This window comes from Eleutherodactylus coqui, chromosome 9 (genome assembly GCF_035609145.1).
Source record: "Eleutherodactylus coqui strain aEleCoq1 chromosome 9, aEleCoq1.hap1, whole genome shotgun sequence".
NCBI classification, from domain to species: domain Eukaryota; kingdom Metazoa; phylum Chordata; class Amphibia; order Anura; family Eleutherodactylidae; genus Eleutherodactylus; species Eleutherodactylus coqui.
In genome coordinates, this window is record NC_089845.1 from 151,696,038 (window position 1) to 151,719,900 (window position 23,863).

General features: G+C 45.0%; 1 protein-coding gene across 1 annotated transcript in view; it reads right to left on the reverse strand.

The window, feature by feature from the left end:
* Positions 1-23,863, reverse strand: part of LOC136578871 (cytochrome P450 2C39-like) — a 42,864-nt gene that overhangs the window by 5,581 nt on the left and 13,420 nt on the right. The window contains exons 3-6 of the mRNA XM_066579052.1: positions 18,236-18,376; positions 7,272-7,432; positions 3,394-3,567; positions 10-151 (exon numbers count right to left, since the gene is read on the reverse strand). Coding sequence (XP_066435149.1) covers positions 10-151; positions 3,394-3,567; positions 7,272-7,432; positions 18,236-18,376 — 618 coding nt within the window. The remainder of the gene's footprint in view (positions 1-9; positions 152-3,393; positions 3,568-7,271; positions 7,433-18,235; positions 18,377-23,863) is intronic.

A 23,863-nucleotide genomic window follows, 5' to 3' on the forward strand; every position in this document is an offset into this window, starting at 1 on the left:
GATTCATACCTTGCACATCTGGATAATGGGCCATTAGTACCAGGCTGAACTTTAGGGTGGAAGCCGTGGTGTCAGTTCCCGCTATTAACAGGCCAATAACCATCACAAGGAGGCTAGTCTCACAGAAATCTGGATCCATCTCATGTTCCACCTGAGGAAACACAGAACATCAGTTGAGTATGTGATGATTATACTGCAAGGCTTCATTATGGATGTTTTTTTTCCCCAAAACTGGGACAATCCTGGGCAGATACCCAGATGCACTCGGACCATGGTGATCTGGGTAACCATGCTCTAGGCTTGTCCAGCACAGGGCTTGTAACTGAGTCATTCTTAGAGCTTAAACAGACGGGCACATTCGCAAATACACTCGCCACTACGGAGCACATTAGTGCATGAACCAGTCAAAATACTTTTTTCTTGTACCCGTTTTCAATTTTCCACTATTGTTTCCAGAATTAAAAATAAATGTAAGTTAGGTCCTGTCCTAGGTAGGGCCCGGCCTATCTTTTCTTATGTGTAGTTATATCGCATGAGAATCCCACTAGTCAAAGTGAAACCAGTGAAATCAATGGTTTTGTTACATGACGTTTTGCAGCCACGAAAATCATGTCCGCAAAATATGGCGAAATCACATTCGTCTATTTAAGCCCTTAGGCAGTATTTACACATGGGACTGCGATTCAAAATTGCACAAATCTCAAGCGCGTTTCTCAGCCGTGTGAAATTGGTCTGGGGCCAGTCTCACACGGGCGGAGTTTTACTGTGAAATCCGCGATCGGAGCCCGCACGGAGGATCCGCATCAAATACTACCCATAAACCTGCTAATGAAAATCACTTTTTCTTGTCCACGAGTGAAGATTAATTGCGATTTTCTGCTCACCGAGGGAAAATCGCAGCATGTTCCATTTCAGTGCGGATTCTTCGTGGATGGCTTCCATTGAAGTCCATGGAAGCCGTCCGATCAGCGGCCCTTACACAATCATTGTTGCGGAATGGTCACGGAATCCGCGCCATCACCTAGAGTCGTCGCAGCATAACCTGTACAGCGCATGTGCACCGGCCGGCACATCCGCACTACAGATTATAAAGAATCCGGACAGGTACGTGGGAGTCACCGGACGGGCACAGGGTCGGATTCCGCTGCAGGATCTGACCAGGCCGTGTGCAGGTGGTCGAAGTGTGGGGTATGCGGAGAGACCCCCAAACCCATAAACCTGCATGGTAATATGTGATAACACAGCAGTATACAGATTGTGTCATGTGACACCAGAGGGGAACCATCTACCTCATCCCAGTGTTTCTCGGGGGACACTTATTAGAATGCACACGAGTTGACCAGAAGAAGGAGGCCAGTCCTCCATGTTTATTACTTATCACAGGTATGGAAGCCATTGCTGAAGTCAGGTTATTGTTAACCCCTCAGTGACCGGCCCATTGTGAGCCTTCATGACCAAGCGATATTCATAGGTGCATCACAAGAGCCATAACTCATCAGCGCAGCCGTATGAGGGCTTGTGTTTTGTGGAACAAGTTGTATATTTTAGGGCGGCTTCACTCGGGCGTATGCACAATGTATTAGCGCTATGAACGCGATAGATTTGTGTGCGTATCGACACATTTCAATGTACGTTTTCTGCATGCAGGCATGTTTATACGTGCGCTGCCACGAACACATCCTGATTTAAATGGCCATTTAGCCTAATGAGCTCCAATGTATTATTTTTCTTACATGGAATTGCGCATTTGCACATCTCCCATAGAAAACGTACGACAGAAACGGAAATGGTTACCGGGGGCTGACGGCAGTCTGCGAGCCCGTATCCGGGTACCTATGTGAGTGAGTCGTGAGGATTTGATTGTGATGAGCTACTACTACGTTACATGGTCAGATGTTTAGGGCTCATTCACACGGGCGTATGCAGTTTTAGTTTGTGAAAAATGCGCTGATTTAACTGCATGTTTTCCGCCCTGATGCATGCATATTTCGTTGTATGTGCATTTTTTACGTCCTTCTGTAATCCTTTTTTTCACAGGCGCAAGAAAAAAGCAAAAGGCCTAAATGTCACTTTTTTGTCTTCTGGTAACATACGTGAAGCATGCAGCTCGTATGTATGTAACATCCGTGTTCGCTGCATTTTTTTATACTCCATTCACTGACTGAGTACGGACAGCTCACAGACCCATTAAGGTGAAGTATTCAGATGTACGTTTTTGGTCTTTTTTTCTTATGCAGACCAATATTGCATGTAAAAGAAAAATTCGCAGCATGTCCTATTTTGGTCCATATTCACAAACACATTGTACACAGATATTATATACTTGTGCACTGCGTTTTTTTATGCATGTTGCAAGGAGATAGTGAAAACTAAATAAAAGGACCATCTTGCGTTCTTTTTTTAGCGTCTGTGAAAACTGATGACATGTGGATGGCAGACAGTTGTAAAAAAAAGCACATATGCAACAAAAACAAACACAACACGCATGTGGATACACATGCAGTGAAATCGGTGTATTTTTCACGGATTGATATTGCATATGTCCGTATAAATGAGCCCTAATTGTAATGCACATCAGAATGTTAGAAGAGATTCCTTGTCTCCATATCTGAATAAGGCCTGTTTCACAGCGGCAACGCGATATCGCTGCAAGAAAATTGCAGCGATATTGCGATTTTGTAGCACCATGTGCGAGGATTTTCAGAAAGGGAAGCTTGAAATATAAGCTCTACCCCGATAATAAGCCCTAGCTGCATGAAAAAAACGCATACATCACCTAAGAAGCGCTGTCCAGCTCCACTGCGTCTTCTCCCCCGCCTCCATGAAGTGCTACCTCTGATTGGCTGAGTGCTGTGGGGAAAAGATGCAGCAGAGCAGAACAGCGCTTCTTAGGAGATGTATGTGTTTTTTTTTAATGCAGCTAGGGATTATTTTACAGCTTTAACAGTGGGATTTCCTACTGTAAAAGTTGTATTGCACTGCACGAACAAAAAGTAAGGCTACATAAGGGAAGCATGGACTACAAAACATTGCAAGTCACAGGCATCTTTAGTAAATTGCGATTATTTTTTTTTTAAATTTATTTTTTCTTTTAAAATGCATTTATTTTCTCGCAATGTCGCATGCTACAAAACATCATTCATGTGAAAGAACCCATTGGAAAGCATAGGCTTCACATACATGCGATTTGTAGCACTGTCGCATCACGAGAAAATCAAGCAATTTTGTCGCTCATGTGTAACAGGCATATAGAATCTAATCCCCAATCACACCAGAGATAAGTCATCATGTGTGCCACATAAGGAGTCCAGAGAAACGGATTAAGCAGCAGGTACAGAACGTAGGTGATGTCTACGGCTACTCTACTCAGCAGACCTTTGTGAATGCCGTTACCTCCTTTATCTTCAGCAGGTAGTAGTCTATGAAATCCCGTGGTGATTCCGGCTTCAGTGTCTCTTTATGATGCTTTATGTATTTCATCACAAAGTTCTGGAGATATAGTTTTTCTTTCACGACTTTCTGCCTGATGACTGAGAACCTCAGAAGAACTGGCACGATATTGCAAAGCTGTAGAAGGGGGGCAGGAAGAAAAGAGGACCATGAGGATGAAATATAAGAATGAGCCAACTAAGGAAACAAGAAGAACAGTGAGACTATGGAACTCTATGGCTGAGGACGTGGTGATGGTGAACTCGCTAAAAGAGTACCAGAGGCGCCTGGATGCCTTTCTTGAATGTAACAATATTACATGTTCTAGTCACTGATGACTTCAGAAAGGTTGGTGATACGGGGATTATTCTGATTGCCAGATTTGGAATCGGGAACTAATTTTTTCCTTAAAATGAGGAAAATTGACTTCTACCTTGTTTTTTCCCCTTCCTTTGAATCAACATTGTGGAATAATAAGCTGAACTGGACGGATTTAGGTATTGTTTCAGCCTAACATATTGTGTTACTAAGAATACATAAAAGCAACATAAAAGGAAATCTTCAAGAAGAGCAGTAGGAGGCTGATGTGGGTACAGGATGGATATATGAGTCTCTCTGGCTGGACAACTATGAACATTGGGCTTCTGTTTTCATACCCCATAATAGGTCTTTGAAGAATACCTGTTAGCATTACATGGGTAGCCTGGTTTAGACAACCATAACAACCATCAAGGCATGTAACAGGAGATGTCTCTTAAGAAACATTGGGGAATAGTGATCCATGTTGTTCCTATGTTAGCTCTGCATGAATTAGGCCACCTGCAGACGAGCGGGTCGGATCCGGCAGGGAGGAGTGCGTACTCACCCGCGCCTGGCGGCCCCGGCTTTTTCATGTGCCGGCTGCCGCGCAGCCGGCGCATGCGCAGACCGGAGCCGGCGGCCGGGTGAGTGCGAGCCTCGCACAAAAATAGGACATGCCGCGGTTTGTTTGCCGCGCGACATTTCGCGCGGCCGTCTGCATAGTAGTGCGTATTGTAATGCACTCCTATGCAAACTTTCAGTGGCGGAAATCCCGCGGGAAATACCGCCGCGAGATTTCCGCCCGTGTGCAGGCGGCCTTACTTCAGAGGCTGTATTGTCAGGCCATTATAAACAATACCTGACTATGTGGTTGCCATTAAAAAGTCAATGAGAGCCAGTGTAGCATTTGGGTTTGGAGTCTTTACTTGTAACTGGTATGGATGGGTAATATAAGCAAGCCAGAGGTCGGTACACAGGTAGTATCAGTTGCAGTACAAAATGAGCAGGCAAGGTGAATAGTCGGGTAAGTCAGAGGTCAGTACACAGGAGCAGTTATCTTTAGTAAGAGGAACAGGCAAATGGAGGAGCTTGACCAGAGGCTGGAACCACAATAATCGTGACAGGTTTATATAGAGAAAACAAGGTGGAGCCCGTCAGGGAAACACAGGAGCATGGAACTAGGAACAAGGGCAATGCTTAGCTTGGGACCGATAGCTCAATCAGAAGAGGTTCCGCCTGGAGCACCCTTTAATGTTTCTGCCTGAAACCCCTTTAATGTTTCCGCCTGAAACCCCTTTAATGTATCAACTCTTAATCCTGGGGCCCAGGATTAAGAGTTGATACATTAAAGGGGTTTTGTCATTAAATAAAAAAATTCTATACTCGCCTATTCCTAAAGGCATCTTCTCCTCTCCCAGCTTTTGTTGGAGCGGCTTGTTATGAAGTCAGAATTCCTCGCATCACGTCCCTGAATGCTGATCTATTGCAGAGACAGACTGTGGACTGTGACACAAGTGACTTGTACATTGCCGGGTAGGACATAGCCTCACAGAAAGCAGAAGAATCGGCCAGCTGGAGGAATGGTGAACGCCCCCCTTCCCCCATCCTGGACTGCAGGAGACAGGAGAGGATGGGTAAGGGGAAGATCTTGTAAGTAGAGTAGAAAGGAAAAGGCAGGTATAGAATTTTTCTTTTTTAATGACAGAACCTCTTTAAGGCACCACATTGCCACAGGAATTTGGTAAGTAATTTTGTTAACAAAATACTAATCAAGGGGTTCTTGTCACCTTTTCTAATGAAAATTGCAAATAAAAGGTGACAAAACTGCAATATGTAATGATAACTGAAAGCAAAATTGTGTACAGGACCTGATACTCTAGAAGGGTCTGCACAGAAATGGTCGCAATATCATACATGTACAGGACCTAGAACCTGGAAGAAATGGTGGCAGTTCTAGTTGCTATATGTGATTGTCTTAGGCTTGTATTTATTTAGGGCTCTTGTTTGTATTTGTTTAGGGGGCTGAGTATGAGGATTTTGAAAATCCTGGAAGTCTGGGATCTTATCTCCTGGCTGTCAGTGTCAGGCAGATGTGGAAGCACTTTGGGCTATCTGTGGAAGCAGCACCTGGAGAATCCTGATTTTCACTTTTGACCTCTCCAAGTGGAATACGATCTTTGCTGTGGGGTCCTCAAGCCATTACTCATTCCAGGAATGTGGCTGCTAACGCTGCACTGGACCAAGGGGCGGTAGTTGATGGTGTGAACGGAGAGTAATCAGAAGCCTAGCTGTGCTCAGGGCTGGCAACACAGATGGAATTAACGAGGTCCAAGTTGAAGGCCAAGGCATTCAGTAGGCAGTTAGAAAGTCTAGAATACAGGGCCGAGGTCAAGAAGCACAGAAGTCTGAGGTACTAGTGTATTATGTCTCCACTAGAACTACGACCCCCTCATCTCCCGTGGTGGACACATAGTAAAGAACAGTGTTCCGATTGTCCCCCATGAGTGGATCCTGCAGTAGCGGCAGATGTGCAAATGCAGCTGCGGTGAGCTTAGTCAGAAGTGCGGGATGCTCCACAGTGGAGCAACACACATGTAGAGACCGACAGGGCAACATAGTTGGAGCTCCCCACTGGGTGCACAGAGAAGTTGGGGTGGTGAGTCTTACCCCACTGATGCCACATGTCAGCTCCTCAACCAGTGGGGAGCAACAGCCACGTACAGTCCCAGAGGCCGACCTTGTTGAAGCTCTCCAGTGGTGATGAGGTACGACAGGGCACTCAGGGAACAGCAATCCACCGACACAGGAAGGCACATTCCAGGTGAAGGGGGCGGAGAATGGGCTGTCTGTCCTCGGGAGGCCTGCTTACCATTGCGTCGGAGGCTGTGCTGATCACTGCTAGGCTGCTATGTGGGCGTTCCCTGTCAGTCTGGTGGCCCAACCTATGTGACCACCCATAGTTCCGGTGGCAACATATTGCACTAGTACCAGTGCGCTGTGCAGTCTGTATGGGTACACTCTCAGCTCCAGCTCCTGCTAGCCTATTTGTGAAGAGTGCTGGCAAGTGGAGAGTTGAGTTATCTGCTGGACAATGGGTACTAATTACCATTACTACCTTGCATGCCAACCAGTCAGTCACTACCAATCTGAATTCATTCTATGGCTGGGTGTGAGAGAGACATGTAGTTATCTGCTTAGGGCACCATAATGCCTTCTCCCAGCCCTGACCAGCACATCACTTTTCTTTCTATGATAATCATTGTGGATCTCAGCATTCAGACCCCTGCTTATCGGAAATTAGTGTCATATTGTAATAGCACATCTCATTCATTGCTACTGCCTCTCAGTGCTGTGAATGCTCCAATCACATGCCGTCCATAGTGACATCACAGGTGACCCACTGCTATTTATGTACAAACTCGGATTATCCCTTTAAGTAATTCACTCGGTGTCCTGCTATCATTTATGGTACGTCAATTACAGAGTAAGTTGTTTATGAATGAGCATCTCAAGTGTTTAAGAATAAAATAATGATAGACAACCGTAGATAGCGGAGCAAAGAGGCTTTTAACATGTCTGGATGTGGATGAGAGAAGTTCCTCCAGCTGCTTGTCCTGGTAATCAAAGTGCTCCCCAAACAGCACAGAACTGATGATGTTTCCCACAGCCATGGCCAGGAACATTCTCGGGTTGAAGGGTTTACCTGCAGAGAGAGAAAGAGAGAGTCATAATATGGCCTCCAGTCACTGACCAATCTCTGCTGCAGGTCAGATACAGCCATGGTGGTGATGGAGTAGGAAGACAGGAGCACATCTGATGTAGTCATTAGAGATGAGCGAGCACCAAAATGCTCAGGTGCTCTTTGCTCGAGTCGAACTTTTCGTAATGCTAGAGAGCTGGTTTCGAGTAGTGAACCTCATTGAAGTCAATGGGGGACTCAAGCATTTTTGTATGGGACCGATGCTCCGCATAGGTGATGACTTGTAAAACACCTGAAAACATCAGAAAGTCATGGAAACACCACAGAAACGGATAGGGAACGGCAGGGGCAGCATGCATGGCTGCATCTGAGGCTCCCATGTCCCACTATTAAGCCAAAATGGGGGCAAGAGTCTGGCGGTCACCACCCTAACAATTTACTTGGGACAAACCCTCATTAGCAAGGCACACGTGCTGGCACATCTTAGCTAAGCACCACACTACCTGCAACCAAGGACAATCACTGCCTGCGGGTGACACCGCTGCCTCTTCTCCTGGGTTACATGCTGGCATTGTTGTCCAACCCCTGCACGACCCTGCGTCCACAGTGCACACAAAATTTTTCCGTGCCACACGCTGACTTCATAGCTACACCACCCTCATTTCTATTTATAAGTGCGTACTGGATGAGGAGGAACCGGAGGCACACACTGCAGAGGGTTGGCAGGGCTAGGCAGCGACCCTCTTTGAAATTGTGGGTGATAGCCCACAGAATTGAGAATTGATGATAAATTGACGTACGATCATCATTCCAATCCCGTGCCACCTCCGTCACAAAATTGTCAGGAGCCGCAAACGTGGGCATAAAGGGGACTCAGGTGCCAGCACTTCTACACATCTCCACGATGCAGCAATACTCTGTGGGGGAAGCACGTGAGCAGGCCAAGGGTCAGGCTCAGTCCCAGCCTCCACCTTGTGTGACCCAAGGTGCTGTCATTCTGTGTAGGTTTCAGATACCTCAACACTGCAATGGGAAGTCTTTGAGTTCCTTGGGCTCGCCTATTCTGTGGGTGCACAAAGATGGTATTATACAGGAAGAAATCAGAGTGCCCAAACATGGCCGAGTTTCACCCCGCCAAGGACCACATTTCTGCCCAAGTCAGTCAGTGTATTTGTGCCAGACAGGTAAAACACCACAATGGCAAGTCTTTGTGCATCCACAGCATAGGCAAGCCCAAGGAGCTGAAAGATGGTATTACACATAAGGAAAACAGAGTGCCCAAACATGGCACAGTTTCACCCCGCCAAGGGCCTCGGCCCACATTTCTGTCCTAGTCAGTGTATTTGTGCCAGACAAGTAAAACACCACGATGGGAAGTCTTTGTGCACCCACAGCATAGGCGGACCCCAGTAACATCTCTGTAGCAAGAGTATAGGCGAACTCCTCAAACCTTTCCGTAGCAAGTGTATAGGTGGACCCCAGTAACATTAGTAAAGCAAACGTATAGGTGAACCCCTGTAACATTTCTGTAGCTAGAGTATAGGCGAACCCCTGTAACATTTCTATAGCATGAGTATAGGCGAACACCTGAAAAAATTTGGTTACCCAGAGTGTAGGTGAAGGCCAAAAAATTAGTTTGATAACAGTATAGGCAAGGGCCAGAAAAATTGGTGTACCAAGAGTACAAGTGTACCCCTGAAAAATTGCTCAACCGCAAGGACAGGTGAAACCCATAAACATTTTTAAAAGATACAGCTTGCTGTTGCTTAATTTGTAACAGAGCCTGGAGGCAGCCCTCCAAAAAAATTGGTTTCAGTTAAAGTATAAAAACTTTTGAAACTATGTGATGATATGCTGTTTTAGGAGGAGGAGTAGGAGGAGTAATAATATCCGAGAGTGATTGACTAAGCTAATTCCCCCTTTTTTTGTGGTGATAGAGGATGCATTTTTCTCGTGTTGCAGTGAAAAGAATCATTAGGTTCCGCTGCTTTCTGCCTGTAGAGAAGACAAGTCTGGGGAAATCCAGCCTTTGTTCATCTTTATGAGTGTAAGGATGTCGGCGTTGGCAGTTGACAGGCAGGTACGCTTATCCGTGATGATTCCCCCAGCTGCACTAAACACCCTCTCTGACAAGACGCTAGCGGCAAGGCAGGCCAGCACCTCCAGGGCGTACAGTGCAAGTTCGTGCCAAGTGTCCAGCTTTGATACCCAATAGTTGTATGGAGCAGAGGCATCACGGAGGACGGTGGTACGATCGGCTACGTACTCCCTCACCATCTTTTTACAGTGCTCCCTCCGACTCAGGGTTGCAGCGTCTGTGATGGACTTGCGGAAATGTGCGCAGACGCGACGCACCTTGCCGAGCAGGTCAGACAAGTTGGGGTAGTTTTTCAGAAACCGCTAAACCACCAGATTGAAGACGTGGGCCAGGCATGGAACGTGTGTGAGGCCGCCACCAGGTTACGGCTGTTGTCACACACAACCATCCCCGGTTGGAGGCTCAGCAGCAAAAGCCAGAGGTTGGTCTGCTCTGTCAGACCCTGCAGCAGCTCGGGGGCCGTGTGCCTCTTGTTGCCTAAGCTGATTAGTTTCAGCATGGCTTGCTGATGCTTGCCCACCACCTTGCTGCCGCGCCGACTGCTGGCGACGTGCTCACACTTCTTAATTGAGAGGTAGAGGTGGCGGAGGAGGAGGTGGCATAAAATGCCGCAGATACCAGCACCTAGGTAGGACCCGCTATTCTGGGTGTGGGTAGGACATGAGCAGTCCCAGGCTCTGACTTGGTCCCAGCCTCCACCAAGTTCACCCAATGTGCCGTCAGGGAGATATAGTGGCCCTGCCCGCCAGTACTTGTCCACGTGTCCGTGGTCAAGTGGACCTTCCCAGTAACCACGTTGGTGAGGGCACGATTTATGATGCGGGAGACGTGCTGGTGTAGGGCGGGGACGGCACACCGGGAAAAATAGTGGCGGCTGGGGACCGAGTAGCGCGGGACTGCCGCCGCATCATGTTTTTGAAAGCCTCTGTTTCCACAAGCCTGTACGGCAGCATCTCCAGGCCGATTAATTTGGCAATGTGCACGTTTAAAGCTTGTGCATGCGGGTGGGTGGCGGTGTATTTCTGCTTTTGCTCCAACACTTGTGTTAGTGACAGCTGAACGCTGCGCTGAGAGACATTGCTGGATGGAGTGGAGGTGAGGGTGTGGGTGCAGGCAGGGAGGCGCTCGTGCCTGTGTCCTGGGAGGGGGATTGGATCTGTGTGGCAAGTTGTGGCACAGGGGAAGAGGGAGTAGTGTGACCTGGAGGCAGTGAATGGCCTTCGCGCCACCTTGTGGGGTGCTTAGCCATCCTATGCCGGCGCATGCTTGTGGTGGTGGCTCCCCGGCTGATCTTGATGCGACACAGGTTGCATACCACAGTTCGTCGGTCGTCCGCGCTCTCACTAAAAAACATCCACACCTTTGAACACCTAGCCCTCTGCATGGAGGCTTGCCGCGAGGGGGTGCTTTGGGAAACAGTTGGGGGATTCTTCGCTCTGCCCCTGCCTCTACCCCTGGCCACTCCACTGCCTCTTCCAACCTGTCCTGCTGCTGCACTTGCCTCCCCCTCTGAAGCCCTGTCTTTAGTAGGCTTAGCAAACCAGGTGGGGTCAGTCACCTCATCGTCCAGCAGCTCTTCCTCCGAATCCTCTGTGCGCTCCTCCCTCGGACTTACTGCCCTAACTACAACCTCACTGACAGACAACTGTGTCTCATCATCCTCACCCACAAAAAGCTCTTGAGACAGTTGCCGGAAGTCCCCAGCCGCATCACCCGGACTCCAGGAACTTTCCAAAGGTTGGGCATTGGTCATGACAAACTCCTGAGGTGAGAGAAGAACCGTTTTTTCCCACTCTGGGCAAAGACCTGAGAACAGTTCCTGGGAGTCTGCCTGCTCAGAATCTGTCATTTTCCTGGAGTGACGAGGCTGGGAGGAACGAGGAGCAGCCAGAAGATTCAGAGGTACAGTCCCTAGGTCGGGAGTAGTGAACTGCGTAGAAGTCTGGGGGTTTGATACATTGTTGGACGCATTATCTGCCATCCACGATAGGACCTGCTCGCACTGCTCTTCTTGTAATAAAGGTCTACCACGCAGACCCCCAAATTGTGATAGGAAGCTGGGTAGTGTACGGACTTGGCGCTCTCCTAATCCCTCAGCAGCCGGTTGTGATGCACAGCGGCCAGGACCTCGGCCTGCGCCCACAGCCTCACTTGGACGCCCACATGCTCGACCCTTACCCCTACTCCTCATTATGTCGGATTAAGGATAGAGCAGAGCCAAAATAAATCACCCCACCGTATAGCACTGAGAACTGTGGCTAATTTACCGCACACAGAGACGTGTAGATACCGGAGGCTCTATGCTGTGACCGGAAAAAATTAAACCGTTGTCTTGCGCTGATACAGAGGGATCATTTACCGCTCACAGAGACTTGTATATAATAGAGAGGCTGTATGGAGTGGGAGAAAAATAAAAAGCCAGTGGATAGTGCTGGTAACTGCGGCAACTTCACCGCACCCAAGGAAAGGGTATTGTGCGACGCTCTGCCCATGGGCAGAAAGCTAAACAGCCAGTGAACAGTGCTAATAACAGGGGCAACTTCACTGCACCCAAGGAAAGGATATTGTGCGATGCTCTGCCCAGGGGCAGAAAGCTATACAGCCAGTGGATAGCGCTGATAACAGGGGCAACTTCACCACACCCAAGGAAAGGGTATTGTGCGACGGTCTGCACAGGGGCAGAAAGCTATACAGCCAGTGAATTGTGCTGATAACTGCGGCAACTTCACCAAACACATAGAATGGTATCTGTGAAATGCTGTTCTGCAGTGGGCCAGGAAATATTTGCGTACTATTTAGCGATGAGAGTGAGCTGCTATAGCTGTAATGCTCTGCAGAGGGATAAATGTTAAAAGACAAATGGTGCACTACTGCTCCGAGCCAGCCACAACTGTAAGGCACACGATGGGGAGTAGCCCTAAGAAGGACCGTTGGGGTTCTTGAAGACAGGATCCTGCTCTAAAACTTTCCTTATATAAGCAGCTCTTTCCCTCAACTCTGCCTACGGCACTGCACACACGGAACAGTATAGGTGTAATGGCCTGCAAAGGCCTAGATGCTTAAAAAAAAAACTGGTGCGCTACTGCTCCCAGCCAGCCATAACTGTAATGCACATGATGAGGAGTAGCCCTAAGAAGGACCGTTGGGGTTCTTGAAGACAGGATCCTACTCAAACACTTTCCCTATATAAGCAGCTCTTTCCCTCAACTCTGCCTGATGCACTGCAGACTGAGAGCTGTAATGCTCTGCAGAGAGATATATATTTAAAAAAAAAAAACAACTTCACCGCACCACAGGAAAGGCTATTGCGCGACAGTCTGCCCGGGGGCAGAAAGCTATACAGCCAGTGGATTGTGCTGATAACTGTGGCAACTTCACCCAACACATAGAATGGTATCTGTGAAATGCTGTTCTGCAGTGAGCCAGGAAATATTTGCGTACTATTTAGCGATGAAAGTGAGCTGCTATAGCTCTAATGCTCTGCAGAGGGATAGATGTTTACGGTGGGGGGGGGAGAGGGCTGGCACGTCACAGCAGGAAGTGGTAATGCCTTCCCGCATGTTTATTGGCTAGCAAATAGCGCTAAAGATGCAGGGAAGGGAAATGCAATTGACTCGAGTACCGCGTGGTGTTTGTCTCGAGTAACGAGCATCTCGAGCACCCTAATACTCGAACGAGCATCAAGCTCGGACGAGTGTGGTCGCTCATCTCTATTAGTCATATCAAGTAGTATTCATCCTTTATCATGACATATTACACACACCTAATGGTATCTCAAATTATAGAAATATCCTTTATAAATAAAGGTCAAGGCATATTGCAGAGAACTCACCTCTTAAAAAGTTAATTCCCCCCAAACTTATATGTTCCCTTCCAGAAATGTACATGCCACAGAAAAGTATGCACTAGTTCTCAACCTTTTTCAGCCCAGCGCTCCCTTTAGGTATTAGGATGGTGGCAAGCACCCCCCCCCCCCCCCCCCCCCCAAGCCTTATTAGTTTAAACTCAAGTTAAAAGTACAAATAAATACCGAATACTTTTTTGGAAAGTTTGATAGTAATAGATTAGCATCAATTGTGAAAACGTCTAAAAATGACCAAAGAAGTATTTTAGTCAGTCTTGAAGACTTGGAAAATGACAGAGCATGCGTCGATTCAAGTTATTGGTATGAAAGTCCAGTTTGGCAATGAAGGAAGAGATTATACCTTTAGCCTTAATGAAATTCATCTTGTCTCCTTGTAGCTTTGTGTTGAGTTTGTCAAGACATCGTAGTTCGATTGCATCACAAAGGCTTGGATCAATCGGCCGAAAAAACTCGACTACTGTGTCAAAAAGTTTGTAGAAGCATCATAAGCACTTTCCTCTTGACAGACACCTCACTTCAGTGTGTAGGAGTAGAATTCTTCATCATGGTCTTGACAGAGCTTGCAGAGAAGACATTCGTTCAAAGAGTGCGCTTTTATCTTGTAAGAGCATTAATTACATAGCGCAGAGAATCATGTAATCTCTCACATAAATGTTTAGCAACAAGATGCTGCCGATGGATCACACAGTGGACTGCCATTATACCAGGTATAGGAATTTATAAAGACGTAAGTTTTCCAGCAGCACAACCACCATACTATGCTGTGCATGGAAGTCGTCTGGGGTGCTTTGCTTGCTGTCGGAATCCTGACTCCAAGGAGGATTCAAAGTAACCAAAGGCAGAAGAAGTATAACAAGCAGCACACTGGAATTTTCCTTAATTGAAAAATTACATCATCCGATGTGCCCCTTATTGTGTCCATTGTAAAAGCAACGTTTCGGCCCCTTACAGGCTTTTTTCAAGCTTAATTATGCTTGACATATGCTCCACAATATGTAAATGTCTCTAACCGTTGACTCATGAATTTGCATTACAAATTCTGTGTTCTTTAACACATCCAAAAGCGTTTCTTACACATCAGCAGCTATCTCGTCAATTCTTCTTGAAATGGTGTAATTACTCAAAGGAATCAATTTCCCCATGGGACACGCATCAAGCCCCAGCATAGCACTGTCGATTTCTTTAACTGTGAGTAACACAAGTGTTTCCCCAATAGTATGTGATTTGCCACATTGTGCTTTATATGAAGCAAAGAGACCTTTGTCAGCATTGAGAGCAGATTTTCCAAATAGCTTGCCTACAGTGTTGCGGTTCTCAAACTTTGACTTTAAACCTTGGAAAAATGGAATAAGCTTACCCACTTTGTCTGACTGAATTTTTGCAAGGTGATCACTCAGTCTCGAAGGCTTCATTCGAATATGCTTTTTTCCTGGCACAAGGGAAGCTGTCCGTTTTGTAGAAGGGATGAATCAGTATTTCAAGTATTCATTTGAATATGGACGGCATTTCTTCTTCTCAGCCATTTTTATAAAGTATGCTTCAAGAATCACTTTTATAATTCCATGACTCCGCTACAGATCAATCACACTGGATAACCTGAAGAACAACCTAATCCGCTGTATTCCATAATGTCGCTGATTAGCTGGAGCTTTTAATTGTGTGGGTCTCTGGGAGTTGTAATTTATATCAGTTTTCAAAAATAACACTTGGCGTCTATTAAGACTACAACTCCCAGGGATGCACAGAAGTGAAAGTTTGAAGCAGTTCCAGCCAATCAGCGGCATTATGAAATACAGCAGGTTAGGTGGGGCTGTAGGTTATCCAGTTGTATGAAGTGTGATTGATCTGTAGCAGAGTCATGGAGTTATAAAAGCCATGCGTTATATGAAAGAGGCGCTCAGGCTGCACACAACTCCCATTACGTGTAAGTGATTGATATGGAAATTATTTCCTCGGTTTTCATCAGTTTTGGATTTCACCAATTTGCTTTCGGACAGATTATCAATGAAAAACGAGATATCGCTACAAATTTTTAGAAAAATGTAGTTACTAGACGAAAAAAAAATCAACAAAGCAAACACAGAACGCCCCCCTGCCACCCTTTTCCGTTCCACCGCGCCCTTGAGAAGCAAAAACGCCCCCCAGAGGGCAATAACACGCACGTTGAGAGCCACTGATGTAAATTATCAAATTGTCCATGAATCAGAGAGCAACAAATTACTTTAAGGTAAAATGTTTAAAAAAAATTGTATGTAAAGAAAGCTTTCAATATTGATGACAGATCTTTAAATAGTTGTATACAATTGATGCATGCGAAAGGGAGTCCACATCTCTTGCCCTGAGAAGATTTTTATACTTCCTCATTTTGTATTTTTTTTTGTTTCATGAAAAATGAAAGAAATCAACAACAAGCCTGCTGTATTTTGTCACGTTTTTGCTCCTAGGACCTGTGGTTTTCGAGGAGCACACTGCTGCAGGTGTGGCTGATTTGAATGGCTGGTAGTGTGGAGTTTTTCATCCAGCCAATCACCATCTGCCTGTGCATATAAATTTTAGCGCCTCTTACTAGAGGGTGCTTGTCATCTGTCCTTAATTCCTTTCCCTCTTAGTACTTGGGGGAAAGCAACTCAAACTAATAGCATGCAAGACACCACCTTCCCTGAAGATGGTCTGGACACCTAATATCCGCATCTGCATGTTCTACGGACCTCTTCTCCCTTACCTTTTATCAGGTGCGGCCTCAAGCAGATTGCAGCCGCTTGCCAACGGCACTTTAGAGGATCCAGCTCTCGCTTTATCTTCCTGATATACCGAGGCACTGCATGAAAGGTGAGCCCTTTGTTTTTTTATTTTTTAAATATCCCTAAGTGCGGCCTCTAGACATCTGATGTCCTGCATGTTGTCGGGTGGGTGATATCTAACACTGTACTTTCTACGTCAGTTTTTGCGTCTTAATCTTTTTCCCCTTTCTTAGTGTGTGGACACTTGAACTAGCTCCTGCTTTATTTATGCATGCATGAAGTCCTCAGTGGGGTTTTTATCACTGAAGACAACTCTGTTCCACTCCATAGCAGTCCAGTTTAGTCATTCACAACATCACTGCAAACAGAGGGGACGGTGAGTGGGTGTCAAAGTCAGTGCATATAATGGCACCATGAGACCAAATGTCCTTCAGCCAAGCACCTAAAAAGGGTTCTGACAGACACAGGGGACGATTATAATGGTGACACCTGTCTCTGGATGGTGAACAACGAAGCAGTTGGAGCTGCTCGTGCTTGTCGAATGGTCAGACTATCCTCTCTACTGGTGGTCTGTTCAGTGAGTCCTGAGCACGGTCACCTTGTGTGCGTAATCTCACACATCCACTGGTCCCAACATCTCCTAACAGTCTGGTCAGAACGGCCCAGGTGACGGGTAATTCATTGATACAATCATCCAGCTTCTCACATTACAATAATGAGCCCTTATAATGGGCAAAATCTCTTCAATTGCGTCGTAGAGCTGTTTAGTGGTCTACAAGCTCTACACAAGAGGAAAAAGAGGTCCACTAAACACAAGTTGTCTCTGAGATGTAACTGCATGCCGAGTTTTGCAGCAATATGACAACTTCTAGGTGCTTGATTATTTTTGTACAAAGAGTGTACATTGTTAAGACTTTTCACAAACAGAAATGGTCACACCAAATGTCACTGTGGCCTCCAAAATGCAATATGGAGGACATACAGAGAAAGTCATCATAAATCTCCTTAGTACTACATCGGTGTGTCAATGAGGCCTTAGAATAAGTTCACTTGTAGCAAGTTTTCTGCCGTTGTAAAATACACAACAGATTTGGTGCAAATTCATGTCCAAATCTCCCTGCAATAAAAGCATATTTTGACACGTATTTTGATGCAAACTGTGACAGAGATTTAACTACTCTTTCGAAGAGGTGAAATCCATGCTGAAAAAATGCAGCATAAATTCATATGCTTTGGATTTAAAATCTACATCATTTATCATTTCCTCCGTTGGAAGTTCTGCAGCATTTTCTCTACTTGTAAACATATTGTACAATTTAAGTCTATGGGTATTTGCAGCTGAACAGTTCCTGTAACTGTGGTAATTCAAGCCCTGAAAGGTTTTTCTACATGAACTTTGTATTGCATGTCCAACCATGGCATCTCCATTGGGCTCAGTTTCAGACTGACTTGGGCAATGCAGAACCTTCATGTTATTTCTCCTGACCTATTTACATGAAGACTTCCTTTCGTTTTAGATGATTTTGGTTGATTTTATAATCCAATAACACTTCATAACTAAACGTTTTCCACATCTTGTGCAAAATTCTTGGTATAGAATCACGTTGTCTATCGGGGGCAATTGGTAATTAATCATGATGTTATATGATGGTCTTACTGGGGAGTGTTGGACTTACATCAAATATACCATGTTGTCCACAGAGCTCCACTTCTGACCCATCCATCTATTCTCCATATAACATGATGTTCTTTTTCAATATCAGCACTCTTGCCCTATCATCACTTCCAGACTTGTTGTACAGTCTCGTCCTTATGGTGGAGTACTGAGCACTGACTTGTCTTATCCATTAAATTTTGCTCCTTGGTTGACTTTGTTATTTATGGGTGATTTGCACATGGATGATGAGTGTTGTGACTCTGGTCTTTAAGTAAATGAGGTGGATACACCCAACAACTGATGGCAACGGAAACTAAGGAGAAATGAATCATCATTACCAAGAAAAGATCAAACGGAAGAACCAATATGTTCCCAATAAACTTTGAGAACTCTAATCTCACACATTGGCTAACAGTTGATTTTTGAATATGAGGAGTACACGCACCTCCTGTCTCTGATACAGCCTGGATGAGATACTTGGACTCTGTCAATACTCTCTTCTCCATGGTCATTTTTCCCATCCCAAAATTCCTAAGAGATGTCATCGTGAAGCGTCGGATTGGACGCCATCGTCTTCCATCTAAACCTGGAGAGAGAAGAACATTGCTAATGGCTGGATACATTGTTCTAACCCCTCAGCTGTCTCCCAGGATGAGTAGAAAATTGATTCCTCTCACAACTGAGTTGATCAGGCGTGGTTGAGATACAACATTAAATATATGAACTGGCAATGGCTTTGTTGCCTGTGACATTTGATTGCATGTTTTCATACTTTTCCCACTTTTTTTAAGTATTCCATCACTCCGCACTCAATACCACATAATGACAAAATGAAAACAGAATGTTTGTAATTTTTTTTTAAATGAATAACTAAGATTTCTAACATTTTGCATTGACGTAAGTATTCAGACCCTTTGGTATGACACTTGAAATCTCCAACTCCAGGGGCCTCCCATTTCTTTGATCACCTTTGAGATGTTTCTATACCCTGATTGGAAATCACAGAAGATAGTAAGAAACTTCAAATTCACTGGAAAAGTTCCCTATTAAAATATAACTTAATTAAACAGATATCACCCTGTTTCCTTGAAAATAAGGCCTACCCTGAAAATAAGCTCTAGCGTGATTTTTCAGGATTTTTGAAGATGCTTGAACTATAAGTGCTACTCCAAAATTAAGCCCTAGTTACAGTTAATTTAAAAAAAGTTAATTTAAATAGTGTCCAGGCAGCTATACATGTAAAAAATGTAAAATTTTTGGAGCAAAAATTAATATAAGACCCTGTCCTATTTTTGGGAAAACTGGGTTGGGCAAAAACGAAAAGACAAACAGTATGTCGAGAAGACATTATTCACACACGTTCTTGGTAAAGGCGGAAACACATCACACCTAAATAAAACATAAATAAAAATGTTTTTTTAAGGCCGCCTGCAGACGGCCGGGTCGGATCCGGCTGCGAGAATTCTCGCAGAGGGACCCGACCCGAGCGCCTGCAGAGAGCAGCATGACACTCACCTGCTCCCGCGAGCCCCGCACAGAAATAGAGCATGCCGCAATTTGTTTGCCGGGCGAGATTTCGTGCGGCCGCCTGCATAGGATTGCGTTTGTTAACACAATCCTATGGCAGCTTCCAGGGGCGGAATTTCCGCCCGTCTGCAGGCGGCCTTAATCAGAACTAGACTAAGTTTGTAAAAATAGTTTTTATTTGTTCAGGTGGGATGTGTTTCTGCCTCTATCTAGAATGTGTGTTTTCTCTACATACGGCTTGTTTTTAAGTATTTGACAAATATTTTAGTATCGGTTTAATAAAAGTTATACAACCTGACTGGACTCCACTTGTTGTAAAATCAGTTAATTGGACATAATTTTAAAAGACATCCCCCGGGTCTATATAAGGTCTCACAGCTCGCAGCGCATATCAGAGCCAAAACCAAGTTATGAGAGGAAAGAACTGGCTGTACAGCTCAGAGACAGGATTGTGTGAAGGCACAGAGCTGGAGAAGGTTGCAAAAAATTTCTGCTGTAAAGCAAGTTCCCAAGAGCACAGCGGCCTCCATATTTCTTACATGTAAGAAGTTTTAAACAAACTTGTGAGAGTTTTGAGTATTGCAATATCCACAGAACTCGCATGAAAATAAAACCCATAACGTTCTATTTTCATGTGAGTCTCATAAAAGAATAGAATGTGCAAATGTCTCCTGCACCTCACACAGCACACAAATGGTGTGTCTGTGATGTGCATTGCTAGTTGCGCCAAAAAATATCAGGCATGACTTGCTGTTGCCCATGTGAATGCACCCTAAGTAATCAGGGGAGAAGGGCTAAGCTCCAAAGATACTTGTGTAGATGGGAGAAACTTTCGGTAGGTCAACCATCACTGTAGCCCTCCACCAATCTGGCAGAGTGGCTAGAAAGAAGACTATTCTGTTGTATTGTGCTCCTGGAATTGTAGTTCTATAGGTTTCCAGAAGTACATTTCCAGGTATGAGATGATAGGCTGACAAGAGCAATGCACACCCAGCCAGCTCAAACCACCCCACACCTGTGTGCTCCTGAACTATAGTTCGCCTGTGTGCGCCATAGAACTATAGGTCCCAGGTAAACAACACAACATCTTCTTAGTAAAATATGCATGAAAGCCAGCCTGGAGTTTGCCAAAAAGCACCTCAAGGACTCTCAGACTGAGAAACCAGATTCTCTGGTCTTATAAAGCCAGAAATGGATGTCTCCCTTGGACATCCGCTCTGCTCCCGCTCATGACTCTGTTACTCAGTATTTAGGGTTATGAGTTCCCTTTCCTGAGGGTGAGGTTTATTAGCTGGATTTTGAATTTCAATATTCTAAATAAAATAGAGAAGTTTGATATTCATCTAATTGTTCTGCTACCTTTATTGGAACCTCTGAAGAGTTGCACATACACAGCAGATTTTTCTTTTAGCAAGATTAATGGAAAGCGGAATAGAGCAAAGCACAGAGATATTCTTAATGAAAACCTGATCCAGAACACAAGGGACCACAGACTGGGCAGAAGGTTCATATTATAACAAGACAAAACAGGAGTGGCTTAGGGGTAACTTTGTGAATGTTCTTGAGTGGCCCAGCCACAGCCCTGACTTGAACCCAATTAAACATACTTATGTCAATGCAAATATTAGTTTTTCATTTTTAAAAAAATGTACAAAGTTTTCCAACATTGTTATCACTTTTCCTTATGGGGTACTGAGTGCAGAATGATGGGGGAAAATCAGATTTTTTTAAAATTTGTACAAGGCCAAAGCATAACAAAATGTAAAAAGGTGGAAGGGTCTGAGGACTTTGCGAACCTTCCGTATATCAAAAGAGTATTCCAAAAAGTTAAAAGAAGAGATCATTGTCTAGCACTAGCAAGGAAAAGGACACAAAAAGGTAACAGAGGCACTGAATATTCCTGGAGACACAGCTGGAAGCATAGTTTGTCAGTTCAAAGTTAGAAGAACACTGACTACACTACCTGACATGGCAGAAAGAGGAACCTATCACCGGCTGCCACCAGATTCTTGAAGATGAAGATGGTCAGAAACCCTTAAGTGACTGCAAAAGACCTGTAGTTAGATATGGTAGCAGCAGGCTTTCCATTTGTACACTTAGGCACATACTAAACACTGAAGATCTTCATGCCCAAACTACAAGCTGTACAAATCTACTGACCCAAAAGTACAAGAAAAGTTGGCTTCAATATGCTCAAAACCATATAAATAAGACGAAGTTTGGGGATTTTGTTCTGTGCAGCAACAAAACAAAACTGGAACTTTTCTGGACTATGATGTATGGAAGAGGAAGAATGAATGATAAGTGTCACGTCAGAGGAAGTGACATCACGCTTTTTTCCAGGTTTTTTATTTGTGGAGATGGACTGTGCTCTTGTCATAATGGAACAGGAATGTTTAGGGAACTTGGAATTCTTTTTGAACCTAATAAGTGGCGCCTCTTCATCAACAGTTCATCATAAAGTCTTAAAGCAGTAGTACTCCATAATGGTAACAAGTATCCTTCTCTTCCCCTTGCCCATTCAGCTCAACTTAAAGAAGACTACAAAAATGCAAAGAGATTGCTAAATGCATTAAAGTATGAGGAATATGGCTGGGAAGTTGTTGGGGACTTCAAAATGGTTGCATTCTTGATGGGTCTTCATGGAGGGTCTACTAAGTTTCCAGGCTATCTTTGTCTTTGAGAGCAGAGACACTAGAGCACAATACCACAGACGATATTGGCCTGAATGTACAGAGTTTTCTGTGGGACAGAATAACATTAAATAGGAGCCTCTTCTATAATGTCCCATAAATGGGTCCTACAAAAGTGCCTTGGTGATTATTTGCTGGCATTTAAATTCAGCAGGGCAAGCAGGGGTTAACCACTGGTTAACCTGCCTTGCAACTGAGCTATTAGTAATCTGCCTGGCGACCAGTTAATTCCCATTTGTTGCCGGCAGATTCAGCCCTGATAGGACAGCAGCACAGATGAGCTGAGCATCCTGATAGGTTGTCAAGCCATAAGTTCACAAGAGCATGAAAGCCAGTGATTGAAGCACCCATTGCCTGGGTACACCAGAGCAGTGCACAGGAGGAAAGAAAATAAAAAAGTGCATGCGCTGTGAGGTGACAGTTGGTCCAGGCAGTCAGTCCAGTGAGTTGGTTATAGAAGGAGTGGTTAGCTCAATCAGGAGTCCAGTCAGAGGAGAGTAGAGGGAGAGAGGAGCCAGGTCAGTTGGTCCTGCGAAAAGACAGAAGTTAGTGTTAGTCAGTCAGTGGGTTTCCTGCTAGACAGAGAGAAGTATAGCCAATATACTAGATAGTGTAGTCTGTGCAGTGTGTAGGAGCCTAATAATAGTGAGCTGTAGATAACAGTGTCAGTATAGGAGAGAGTCAATAGAATAGTGGTAGTCTGTCTTGAAACATAACAGTATAGTGGAGCATGCCCGAAGGAGTCATAGGGAAGCAGTCGTCGGATAGTGTGGAGAGGTTTAGTGACAGTGAAAACTGTTGTCGGGACATCAGAGGAGTCTGGAGCCCTGTGGATTCAGGAGATAGAGGCGGCAGCATCAAAGGTGTAGAATAAAGTTTGAAATCCTTTTATTGCTCCATATAGTAAAAGATAGAGGTCCATGATCCCATTGACTGGTGGCTGTGCATATAGCTACCTCGCCCATCTAGGAAAGCTGTGTTTGAGTGCTGCCGGACCTCTATGTATTGGATGTGGATTCAGGAGAGTCACCAGAACCTGTGGTGAGTTGTGGCCTACTACAGCAGAGTGACTGCACTAATCCCTGGAGAAAAGAGAGCAAGCGATTGCCGAAGAGAGATACGCACCACCAAATCCCCCTTGCCAAACACTATCCATTATCAGGATTTCCTAGGAGGCTGTTTATGTCAGAAGGCCCCTTAAGAAGCACCCCCTTCCTCACAATCGGGAGAAATAAGGCTCCAAATTTCTGTTAAGGTCTAACGGTCCACCAGCGCCTGCACGGAGGAAAATTAATGTGGAGACTAGAAGTCAAGGCCATACCTAGGCGCAATTACATGGCTATCAAAGGGAAGCCCACACAATTAGGTCACCAGTTTGTGGATTTAAAGGAGTAAAAGTGTTTAATCACTGTGGATTGACTGTACTGAGCACGAATATAATTTCTGTTATCTCCATCACAAAAAAGAAAAGAATAATTAATTACATTTATTTTGCTAAACCCTGGCTTGGTGGGATTAATTTGTTATCTTCATCACCCATTTCGTACTGTAAAGCACTGGCGTCACGAACAAATTAATAGAAATAGTAAACATATTCAACAACAACACCTATTTATCCCGCCACGTGGAGGCTGTTGGGGACAGCTGCCAGTATAGGAAGAAGAAAGCAGACCCCCGTCACCAACCACCAACTGCCCCATCACACTTGTAGACCCTCGAAAGGTACCAATGCCACCTTTGCACATCAAACTAGTCCTCAGGAAGCAATTTGTCAATGCTTTGGACAAATGCACAGCAGCATTCAAATATTTTTCAGAAGCTTTTAGAAGCAAAAGTTACAGCCAAGGTTTTTG